A 12,239-nucleotide genomic window follows, 5' to 3' on the forward strand; every position below is an offset into this window, starting at 1 on the left:
CACACAGTCATTTCCGATTACTCAAAAAAAAAATATATATATATATATATATTTTTTTTTTTTTAAATATTACCAGGGCAGAATTTTGTTTTATGTCAGATAAATTGAAATAATATATTCTGCGTTTTATAAAAGAGTATACGTTTTAGTGTGAGCAGCCAAGTGCCCTCTTGAGGAAGACAACTTAAAAGCTGCTTATGTTTTGCCTCCTAATGGATCGTCCTTAACGGCAGGAAAGCCATTTTTGAACTCCCGTACTTCCAGGCGCCTTAACAACGGTGGGAAAAGGTATTGTATTTAGTTTTTGACTTACTATGTAATTTGACTCAATTCAAAGTCCTGTTTCAAGCAGTGAAAAGTGATCAGCTTTATTTGTTTCTGTGTTTTATAGTGTGATCCATTTCGACTACACTGTCACTTGTAGCAAACTAGATTTGTGTATTTTCGTTTTCAATGTATTCAAGCATATTAATTACAATAATTAAATACCTTTTTTGTATACAAGTGTACTAGAAATATAACAATGACAAAGTGGAAAAATGTAACTTTGTCACTTAGTCATTAGTCAGGAAGACTGGGCCCTGTTGAATTGCTAAGAATAGTATTCAAAGTTAGTCATCTATTTTTTTAAAACTTCTTGTAACTATTTTAAGTCACTTGCATTAAAAACTTTGGTAAAATCTAAGACCAAAAAGACTAAATAAGACCATTATTGCCTCTTATTTTTAAGACTTGGCTAACTGCTCGTTGGTCAGACATGTGGCATAAATGAAGGCATAAAGACCTTGAGCATTGAGGTCTTACCGTGAGCATTTTGCCAACCTCTTAAATGAGTGTTACATTGACTGGATGCATGCTACTGTATGTGACATTATTTATTGATTGATTGATTGATTTAATTAATTAATACATGTTTTGATTATTAGATGTCACATTACAACACCCGCAAAAAACGCAACATAGAAAGTGTAGAAGATGAATGTGAAGGTAAGCCATTTGACAAATAGTAATCATTTAGCAAATAGCAGTTTTCTTACACTAACTAGACACTAGTTTCTTTTGTTTATTTTTTTTTCCCTTCAATGTAAAGGAGATCTGTTATCTATTCAAATATATTTATATAATGTTACTTCTGTATATAATAACTACATATAACTATTTAAATGTGTTATTACTGTCACTGTGTTTTCGTTGTTGTTTTAGCTCCAGTGAAAACAATGAAGCCAATTAAGCAAGAAATACTGATGTGGCAGAACAAGGCGGAAGTATTACAAAATAAAGTGAATGAGTTGGAAGCCCTGAACAGCGAGCTTCGGCAGCAAGTAGTGGAGCTTTCAGCACAGCAAAGTAACAGCTCAATATATTCTTTGTATAATCTACATTAACATTGTATATATTAGATTGTATAGATTTTTTATCCTTAAAATTTTTTTTGAACACTTTTGGCTAGTACACCTATATTTCATTGTATGCAATGGCAATAAAAGAAAATCTGAATTGTTACTTGCATTTGTATTGATTTTGATGCATTGCTATGTCTTCATTTAGATGATCTGATTCCTAGTACATCAGTGGCACATGAAGAAACTGGCGCTGTTGACCTATCTAGTGATGGGAACACATCAACTGATGTAGAGTCATCAGTCACAGAAGAATCATGTGATGACTCCTCTTCAAGTTCAAGTTCAGAAGAAACTCTTCGTAGAAGAAAAAAAAAGAAAAGCAAAAGCAAGAAAAACAAGAGCAAGAAACATAAGAAGAACAAAAAGAAGGACAAGAAAGAATATGACAAGATAAAACGAGGTAAACACAGTTCACATAACATTTTTACAGTGGTTTCCCTTACAGAAACAGTCCACAGATAAAAATGTGAAATAGTGAAGTGGAAGGAAGGGCTTCAGAGGCTCTGCACGATCCCAGCTGAGGCATAGGGTCTTATCTAGCCAAACCATTAGCCATTTTCAAGAAAAAATATAAGAAATATATACTAGATACTATATATAATACTGTACTAGACTTAAATTAGTCATGAGTGCAGTGGTTCAACCTTAATTTTATGAAGCGACAAGAATACTTTTTTGTGCGCAAAACAAACAGAAATAACACCTTTATTCAACAAATTTCTTTCTAGCCTGTCTCGGTCTCCTATGCTCTTTTCGTTGCGCTCCCGAGTTCTGTGGCAGCCAATGCTGTTCACGTGAGCACTAAGACACATGCGTATGATGCTGATGCAGGAGCTAGGGCTGGGAATCGATTCCAAAAAGAATCGATTCCTCGATTCCAAGGCGTTGGGAATCGAGAGTCGATTCCAACGTTTGGAATCGATTCCATCTCGGGGAATCGACTCCTCTTTATTCACTTGTCTCTCGCTTACTAATAATGATTGGAAGTCTATTTATTTTTTGCAAAAGGTTCTTTTGAACACTTAGTTTCAAATTACGAGTTAAAAATAAAGCAATTCAGCGTTTTTTTTGCGTCATTGTGTGATGACGTCACTAGAACGTAATTCTAACTACTTATTTTTATGGTATGAAACGTTCAAATCGAGCCATATGTGAACGCATATCGCTGATTATTACTATACCTTTCCTTCACTTAGTTTAACAGTGTTTATTGTCATTGTTTCCTTCTGTGATGCTGCATCGTGGACAAGTTTGCTACATTTTGCACACAAAAACTCCATAATTTTAAATTGTAAAATGGTTCTGTTATCCACAACGGTAGGTTTGAGCGCAGCTTACAGATGCAGATGTGAGGGTCTTATTTTAATTTTCTATTTTCTTTTATTTTCATTAATCCATTGATAACAGAAAGAAAATGCGCCTAGTACAGCTTAATGACCGAGTCTATGTTGCTAAAGTAATGAACGCAACTTGCTCGCGCATCTGATTGACAAATAAACTGCGCACTCAGCCCAGTTATTTTGTGGTTATTTTACCTCGTACATTCTGTGCATTCTGTGCCTCGTACACTCAGCGCAGTTATTTTGTGGTTATTTTACCTCGTACATTCTGTGCATTCTGTGCCTCGTACACTCAGTGCAGTTATTTTGTGGTTATTTTACCTCGTACATTCTGTGCAAGCACTTATTTGAATGTAGTCATTTAACTTAACTGTGCACATGCATTTTAGACATGTCATGTAGTTTTAAACATGCAATAAATGCACATCCATGAATAATGTGCTATCCTTTTGATTTATTAGGCTAAATCGCATTTACTTCTGGGCTATATGGGCCATTTCAGGAGAATCCATCATTTAAAATTCATCAGAGTTATGGAAACGTATCATCATTTTACAAATAAAGTTTCGGAGAAGGATACTTTCTACATCCTTGTATCCTGCGGTCACTCCGGAACTAGGATCACCATCGATTTTGTTAAAAAAAGAAGAATCGAAAAGGAATCGAAAACAACAGTGGGGAATCGATTCTTGGAATCGACTCCGTCGATTCCGGAAACAGTAATTGGAATCGGAATCGATTCCAAAAATTTCGGAATCGACCAGCCCTAGCAGGAGCTGACCAATGTAAACTGAAGGAGATTTTCTTTTGCTCCATCAATGTGTAAACATATATTTTTTCTGCAACCATACACCAATTAGAGTAATGAAAAGCACATTTTTCTTAAGGTGTGCCTTTAGCCCTGTTGTACCTTAGGGCTTATTATTAGGCAAGTCAAGGTATCAGTTTTCATGTTATGATAATTGCTAAAGCTTTTATCACGGTGTCAGTAACATCATGATATTGAAATAAGTTGCAAAAAAAGGGTTGTCATATTATAACAGGTTTAAAATCTTTTTTTGTTTATAACAAAAAGAATATAACATTTAAATACTACTAAGCAATAGACAAAAATATTATAAAGTAAACAAAATGTTTCAAAAACAAATTAAAGCTAAATATGTTAGTTATTCTTTGTTAATGTTAGTTAAAAAACATTAACAAAGATACATTAAAAAGATACATAAAAATACAACAGATACATTTTTAGTTCATGTTAGCTTAGGTCCATTAAATAATACAGTTACAACTTTAGATTTTATTAATGTAATGTAATAAAGAATCTCAACATTTTCAATATCTAGGGCATGTTGTATAGTAGGCATCCAGATTCAAATATAAAAATATTAGCCTATTAGATCTATGTATTTTATATATTCGAGTGCTATGAACACCAATTGTGAATACAAAAATCTGAATGGCTGTTTGAAAAATTTACTGTAAATACGGTTCAGAAAACAGTTTACAGGGTTTGCTTTGTTTACGCAGTTACTGGTGTAACGACTGCATTTGCTGTCAGAGAGTGAGGCTGCATCCCAATTCGCATACTATCCATACTAAAAAGTATTAAAAAATAGAACTAGTGTGTCCCAAACCGTAGTATGCTGAAAAAAAAGTATTTCAAAGATACCCGGATGGTTTACTATTTCCGGTCCGAATTAGTAGTGCAGATCGACACGCACTCTAACGGCTGATATTACCCACAACCCAACGAGAGCTGGACAAGGATTCGAATAGAACTACAAATGCGGATAAAAAGTGATAAAAAATTACAAACATGATGGATGTGGGAATTAAGTAGAGATGTTTAGATAAAGGGGTTTGAGTGATCAATTATCAGTATTTAACCTGACTAAAAGATATTTGTTCAATGTAATCCACATTATTTTTCAGCTGCAACAGCATTGTGAACTTTTTTAATGATACGTTTGGCCATTAACTTTTAAGTGCATCATTATATTTAACATTGCATTATATTATATTATATACTGCAAACCAGGGGTCTCCAGCACGTCGGTCGCAAGTGTTGCACCTGATTGGAGGTAGCTCGCCAAGATGTACTTTTTATCTAATCAGAGTGAGCTAATATAGACAGGTGTCCTACTCCCTCCAACGCAAATCAAGTTTAACGTAGCGGCAGTGAGGTTATTATTTTTATTTATAAACAATTGTACATGTAAACATCCAAATATAGGGAAGTACTGGTACTTCGGTACCATGTCGGTAGTGAAATTTTTAAAATGTGACGATACCAGCATTAGTACCAACATCCTAGTATATCCGGTATCCGCAGCTGCGTTCAGTTGCTTCCGTGTTAATCTAAGTGCAGGGCTCCAGATTGTAGCCGAATATATACTGTGAATATTAAACTGAAAAATACTATTTCATTTTTACTCCTGCATGTTCTGTGTGAATGGCTGGCAGGATAGACACGCCCATGTGTGACTCTCACTGTCTTTGTAGTCTCTGCCGTGTGTCACTATATGAGGACACAAACGCATAAACCGTCACTTCGTGAGAATTTCATCTCATGAACACAGACACTCAAAGGTCAACTTAAAGGCAACCCGTCAAAATAAAAGCTTGGTTTAACTTGGAAGAAATTGACAGAATATATATTAGGCTACTGTTGTACAGTAAATTTAGCTACATCTCTGTGTAATAATAATACGTCTCTACTACTAATAATATTTATGCCTAGATGGTTGCTTATTTTTCACTTGATCTTTTATTTATATACAATGTTTACTTTTAAACAGCATACACCCTTTAAATGTTCATGTATTATTTATTTATAGTGATTATCATCATAAATAATTAACATATTAAATTTGTGTTTACGGAACAGTAAAACCAGACAAGAGAACCGTAAAACTTTTATGCTGACTACTGGAACTACGACTACACTCTTTCTGGTGTAAGACAGTTTGGATAGTTGTTAATATAAGAATTATGATGCATTATTTGATGCAATTATATAATAATGTTAATTATTATATAATATTAATATGTCGCCTTTGGCTTGGCTTGCTCAGTTGGGGGCACTAAAATTATGATGTAAGATATTCAACTAAATATACAAATTCATTCTATAAACTATAATACTGATCTGCCAACATTGTCTCTCTCTGATAAATTAAAATAAGCTGATAACATCACTGTTTACTCCAGAACGACTGTACAGCCAAATCTAATTCTGCTGCAGTATTGTCCTGTTTAACACTGAAGCTGCTTTGACACAAGTGGCATTGTAAAAGCGCGATAGAAATAAAGTTGATAGATTGATTGGTTGATTGATTGATTGATTGATTGATTGATTGATTGATTGATTGATTGATTGATTGATTGATTGATTGATTGATTGAGTGATCGATTATTTAAGAGTTTTAAGTATTGTATAACATGTAGCTCTCTGTGACTTTCATTTTTAAAAAGTAGCTCTCAAATGAAAGGTTGGAGACCCCTGCTACAAACATATGGGGAGAGTCTCTGCATTAAAGACCCACAAATTATTTCCATTTACTAAAATAGACACTTTATGCCTGAGCTATTTATTAAATTTTATTCTTTTCTTTTTAATTTATAAAAGTTGTAACTTATTGAACCATGCTTGTAACACCATAGGACAATTTTGAGATTTGGCTCAAAAAGGTAAAAGAAATATTTAATTTACTGCATTTTAAATGATGATAATACTAATTAAATTATTTTTTATCTTGTGTGACAATGAAAATGCCGCATCAAGTCAACAACCTATCTATATGTTCATTATTGCGATATATCGTATTACTGGCACGTCTTATATATTTTATTTAAAGCTTTGAAATTTATATTAACAAACTGCTAAAGTAACTACAACATTACCAACACTGAAATAAGAGCATGCGGTTTATCTATCAATCATCTACGATGTGCATTAAAGTTGCGTCCGATACTATAGTAACAGTAGACACCGGCGCGTTTACTTTCAGAATCATAAGGAAAATGTTCCGTATAAAGAGAGCAAAGAAGGCTTTTCTTTCTATTCCGTGAAGAAAAGTTTAGCTGGAAAAGTGCCTGATATTTCCTCTCCATGGAAGCATTGCATGTTTAATGCCTGGGACACTTTAATAAGGCTGTGTAGCCATTAACACTATCCTACGCAATAGTTTGCATTAACTAACAATACTTTTAAAGCCTTTTTAAATTTTGGCTCATGTAAATTTCTACAAATGCCATTTTATATAGGCTATTAAAGTAAATTGTGTAATAATAATAATAAAACAATAAATTAACTATATGAACTGACATTAACAATGGACAAAAGTTTTTTGGGGTAACACTTACAGTAAGTTTCATTAGTTAACATTAGTTAACTACATTAGTTAACATGAACTGCACTTATGAACTAGCCTAGAAATCTAGACGCACCCTAGCGGCAGCAAATCTAATCTGCCCGCAAGTGTCGTCTAGGAACTCTCAATACACATCTGGTCTGGAAAAACCAAACTCTGTTCAGGCCAATCACATCGTGTATAGAGTCGGTGGGCGGGGCTTAACATAATGACAGCCGAGTTGCGTTTGCGTGCTTCTAGTAAACAGAGAAACTGGCGAACGGCGGTCTTTCGAATCAGCTTTGACCGCGACTCTGGAAGACTTGGAGTTAAGCTTTTCTCTGAGAAAAGAACAAAGAACGGCACTGAAGTCATTCTTAAGAAGGGAAGATGTGTTCGGAGTTTTGCTGACCGGATACGGCGAATGTTTAATCAGTCAGCGAGCTCTGTTTCACCGTCGTTGCTCTGGTTGGTTGTAGCGCTATCCTATCGCGTGCAGAGGGAGTTTGAAAGACAACCGTTTATCCCGCCCCTCGGATTGAGCCGTCAATGGTGAGTTTCCAGACCAAACATCTTAATGTGGGTCTGGCTTGTCAGGCTACTTATGAACTGCACTTATGAAGCATTTATTTATCTTTGTTAATGTCAAATTCAACATTAACTAATACATTATCAAAATCTTGTTAACATTAGTTAATCCACTGTGAACTAACATGAACAGCTGTATTTGTATTAACTGACATTAACAAAGATTAACAAATACAGTAACATGTACTGCTCATGGTTCTTTCATGTTAGTTAAACTAATAAAAAATAAAATAATTTGGTATTTAACATGAACTAACCATGAACATCACCTCTGTTCAACATTACATTACTTCATAAAAATCCAGTTGTTCATGGTTTGTTAATGTTAGTTCATATGTGCAATAAATAATGTTACCGAGATTTTAATAATGCATTAGTAAATGGTAAAATTAATATCAACAAAGATAAATAAATGCTTTATAAGTGCAGTTCATTAATACTTGATTCTGATTGGTCAATCGCGCATTCCAGTGGTATGTTATTTCCAGATAACAACCGCTCATCCGGGTACTGCGAGTTATCTCGACCGGCTCTACTTCTGTGCTTAACGCTGGCGCCATCTTGTGGCTTAAACAGCCGTGGGTTACAATGGAAGACTTCAAGGCGGGTTTCCTTTATAACGTTTTTAATATAGATATTTTTCTTACACAAACGCATCGATCAGAAGGCTCTAATAACCCATCGGAGCCGTGTGGAGCACGTTATTTGACGGACAGCTGCATTTTTTTATGGACTTCAAACACAACTACTGCTGGGATTAACATTAGCCTGGACTTTTTAAAGGGATCCCCTGGTGTTGAGACTTGTATGGCTTAATATAACATAAATGATGTCTCTTACTGAATTATGTAGTAGAAAACCCATGAAAGATCTACGTTATTTTAAAAATCGATTTTATATTTGGACCATGGGGGGCGCCATTTTGTTTGCGTTCTAGGTTGATGACGTAGAGTGGTTGAACTCCTCAATCAGCTGGCATTACCCGTAGCTATTTTTACCACAACGCAACTCGAAAATTGTTTCAGAGTTAAACAAAACCAATGAATTCCTTTGTAATTATACTTAAAACACACTCAAACATACATGTGCACACAAACTCACCTACACAAGTCACAAACAGATCGGCGGGCGCGCACACGACAGGCTCTGTCTCAATCGAGATGTTGGGCTGCTCAGTCTCCACGACAGGGGCTGAATCTGAAATCGACCCTATACCCTTAAATAGGGCATTATTTGAAGGGACGGACATTTGTAGTGTTGTCCGACACCTAGTGGACGAGTGCAGTCATCCAGTCTCACGTTCCACCGCAATAACGAGTAAAGCCGATTTACAAACAGCTGTCCGACTTCACGCACTCAAACATACATGTGCACACAAACTCTCTCTCACACACAGACTCTCACACACACCCCAACAGGTCGGCGCGAACACACACACACACACACACACACACACACACACCCCAACAGATCGGCGCGAAACACACACACACCCCAACAGATCGGCGCGAACACACACACACACACGCACGCACTGCGCGCGCATACATAACCCTCAATCTATTCCCTGTGTTGATATCCTGTTCAACACATCCTGTTCCCTAGATAGACTGTTGATAGTAGATTAACTATAATGCCTAATGTGACCAGCAGAGGGAAATATCTAGGTAGGACGATGGGATAAAGTAACGTGAGGAAGAGAGGCAGGATGTTTTGGTGATGATGCATGCGATTGAGACAGAGCAGTCAGGTGTGTGTGTGCGCGCCCGCCGATCTGTTTGTGACTTGTGTAGGTGAGTTTGTGTGCACATGTATGTTTGAGTGTGTTTTAAGTACAATTACAAAGCAATTCATTTGTTTTGTTTAACTCTGAAACAATTTTCGAGTTGCGTTGTGGTAAAAATAGCTACGGGTAACGCCAGCTGATTGAGGAGTTCAACCACTCTACGTCATCAACCTAGAACGCAAACAAAATGGCGCCGCCCATGGTCCAAATATAAAATCGATTTTTTAAATAACGTAGATCTTTCATGGGTTTTCTACCACATAATTCAGTAAGAGACATCATTTATGTTATATTAAGCCATACAAGTCTCAACACCATGGGATCCCTTTAAATATAACTCTGATTGTATTTGTCTGACAGAAGAATGTCATAAACACCTATAATGACTTGAGGGTGAGTAAATCATAGGCTTGGTTTCATTTTTGGGTGAACTAACCCTTTCAGCATTTGTTTTCAACATTTAGCAGCGATAGATAAAGGCTTAAAGCAGGTATGAACTGTTTTTCTTCGCGGAAGCTTGAGCTAATAAAATATTTAATCTCAAGACAATATTTTGTGTCTAATTTATTTGAGACTAGTAGCCGTGTAATAAGCGGGATAATGTCCACCCAGCTGGTTGTTATCTCAGAATAAACCCCTTCAGAGTGATGCTCCGCTTTGCCTCGGGGTCCTGATCGCTCTGAAGGGGTTTATTCTGCGATAACAACCGGCTGGGTGGACATTATCCCTTACTTAACTAATGAACCTTATTGTAAAGTGTTAGTGGGTTTGTTGCCCACTCTCTGACCTCTGAAGGCTGCTGTATAATTCACACCCTGCCTAAGACACATTAGGGGAAGTATTTTAATAATCCTATGAATGCATATAAGAAAATGCATAATCTAATCGTATTGAATTTTAATGTCAATCATCTCGAATTGAATCGTTCTGAATTGGCAAAAATCGGTCTTGAATCGAATCGAAAACCTATGAATCATGAATCGAATCGATTCGCTGCCTACCCAAAGATTCACAACCCTACCCATGACTGATCAACAATATAAAATGTAAGATGACATATATGTAGTTAATTAAATTTACACATTATATCAACAGCCCTAATATACATAATCCACAAATGACTTATATGATATTTTTTTCTTTCTTGTGAACAGTACATATGCACCTTTGGTTTTAGGTATTAAGAACCCTCTTCATATTAAGTTTCTTTAACTACTATGTAATAACATGGAAGGTACAGGGCGGATGTCTAGGGGCAATTGGTTCCAAAGATGGGGGGTGGCAACAGAAAAAGCTCTCCCTTAGTTTTTAGACGAGAGTGAGGAATGGATAAAATTGTTTTATAATGCAACATAAACACAATAAGTACATTGTACCTAACAATTAATCTTTTTGAAATAAGTACATAGTAGTTAAAGACACCTAATATAAAGTGGGACAAATATTTCTATTACTTCCTCAAAATGTTCAGGGCTGAGTAAAAAACCTTGCGAGTCTTTAATCTGGTTGCTAGTCTAGATTGGATGAAGGCTACAGGTTGTCCTGTCAGAACAATATCACACTCCAAAACGATCTTCTAAAACAGTTTCTAGACTGAACAAATTTGAATTAAGTTCTAGGGTCATTAAAAAAAATTATACAAATATAATTTTGGTTATATATATATAAAGCCAAACAATATTACATCATTAAAAAATAAATATCCATGTCAAATTATTTGAAGGTGGGTTAAATGGGTTAAATTCTATTCAGCTAATTTGTAAAAATCATCTAACTTAAAACCTTAAAAAACTTTTTAATACAACCAAAGACACATATGGTGACGTATTCATTTTTGTTTGTTTTAATTATTTTTCAGCCCAAAATGTTCGGGATGTCATTTCTCGATACAGAAGACTCCTGAAACTAACACAACGTGGAGCAACCATGACCAAAGCTTTCAGGAAAGAGGGCGTCTCCCGGAATGCAGTGGCCCAGCTCGCTCCAATTGCAGAGCTGTACTTTGCGGACAGGGTCCAATTCAATGACATCAGCTTCACCCCAGGGAAGCTAGCCGAATTTGCGGAGAAGTGCAAAGAACACATTGTGGGGGAGGTTAAAAAAAAAGTGCTATCGATGAAAATGAAAGGTTCACTTTTGCCTTTTTGTTTAAATAAGTGAGTTAAGAAAAGAAAAAATGTGGGTAACACTTTAGAATAATAGTCCGTTATTAATAGGTAACTATGCAGGAAGTAATGCAGGATTAAAGAGTAGCACTACATTAACACTTCAGCTACTATTATTAACTAATATAGAAACAAGCTGAACTAATCAGTAAGTAATATTGAATTCAGGACTAAGATAGTTCCTTATTATGTAATTAATAGTTACTGAGTGAGACTGGCGTCACTAATAACTAATAGGTAACAAGGAAAAATTATAAAGAATTACTAAATCATTACTAATCACAACATTAACATGTCTGAGATGTGAGAAATTATCTTTTTTTACTCTCAATGTGGTCATAAAATGCATCACTAATTACTTAAGTGTTACCTAGTCATTATGCAGGAGCTACTAGTGATCTGGACCATTATTTTAAAGTGGAAAACATTGTTAGATCACTAGTAGTTCTTAACAAATTGTCCTTTGTTACTCTGAATAAAGTAATAAAATGCATTACTAATTACTCAAGAAACCAATCACTCTTCAAGGACTACTGGTGATCTGGACCATTATTTTAAAGTGAAAAAAATATTTTCCACTTTAAAATAATGGTCCAGATAACTAG

General features: G+C 35.4%; 1 protein-coding gene across 1 annotated transcript; it reads left to right on the top strand.

Annotated features, from left to right (window-relative positions):
• The first annotated feature begins 232 nt into the window (after positions 1-232).
• On the top strand, positions 233-11,629 carry LOC137039310 (coiled-coil domain-containing protein 106-like). The gene is made up of 5 exons (XM_067414664.1): positions 233-288; positions 927-987; positions 1,204-1,347; positions 1,549-1,803; positions 11,328-11,629. Exons 2-5 carry the CDS (start codon positions 927-929, stop codon positions 11,627-11,629), a joined length of 762 nt encoding a protein of 253 aa, XP_067270765.1. The 5' UTR covers positions 233-288.
• The last annotated feature ends 610 nt before the right edge of the window (positions 11,630-12,239 follow it).

This window comes from Pseudorasbora parva, chromosome 13, assembly GCF_024679245.1.
Source record: "Pseudorasbora parva isolate DD20220531a chromosome 13, ASM2467924v1, whole genome shotgun sequence".
In the NCBI taxonomy this organism is placed as follows: Eukaryota; Metazoa; Chordata; class Actinopteri; order Cypriniformes; family Gobionidae; genus Pseudorasbora; species Pseudorasbora parva.

Coding starts and splice junctions, on each gene's coding strand:
- LOC137039310 (XM_067414664.1), top strand. CDS start 927: ATGTCACATTACAACACCCGCAAAAAACGCAACATAGAAAGTGTAGAA. Junction 988..1,203: donor TGTAGAAGATGAATGTGAAG/GTAAGCCATTTG, acceptor TTGTTGTTTTAG/CTCCAGTGAAAACAATGAAG. Junction 1,804..11,327: donor ATATGACAAGATAAAACGAG/GTAAACACAGTT, acceptor ATTATTTTTCAG/CCCAAAATGTTCGGGATGTC.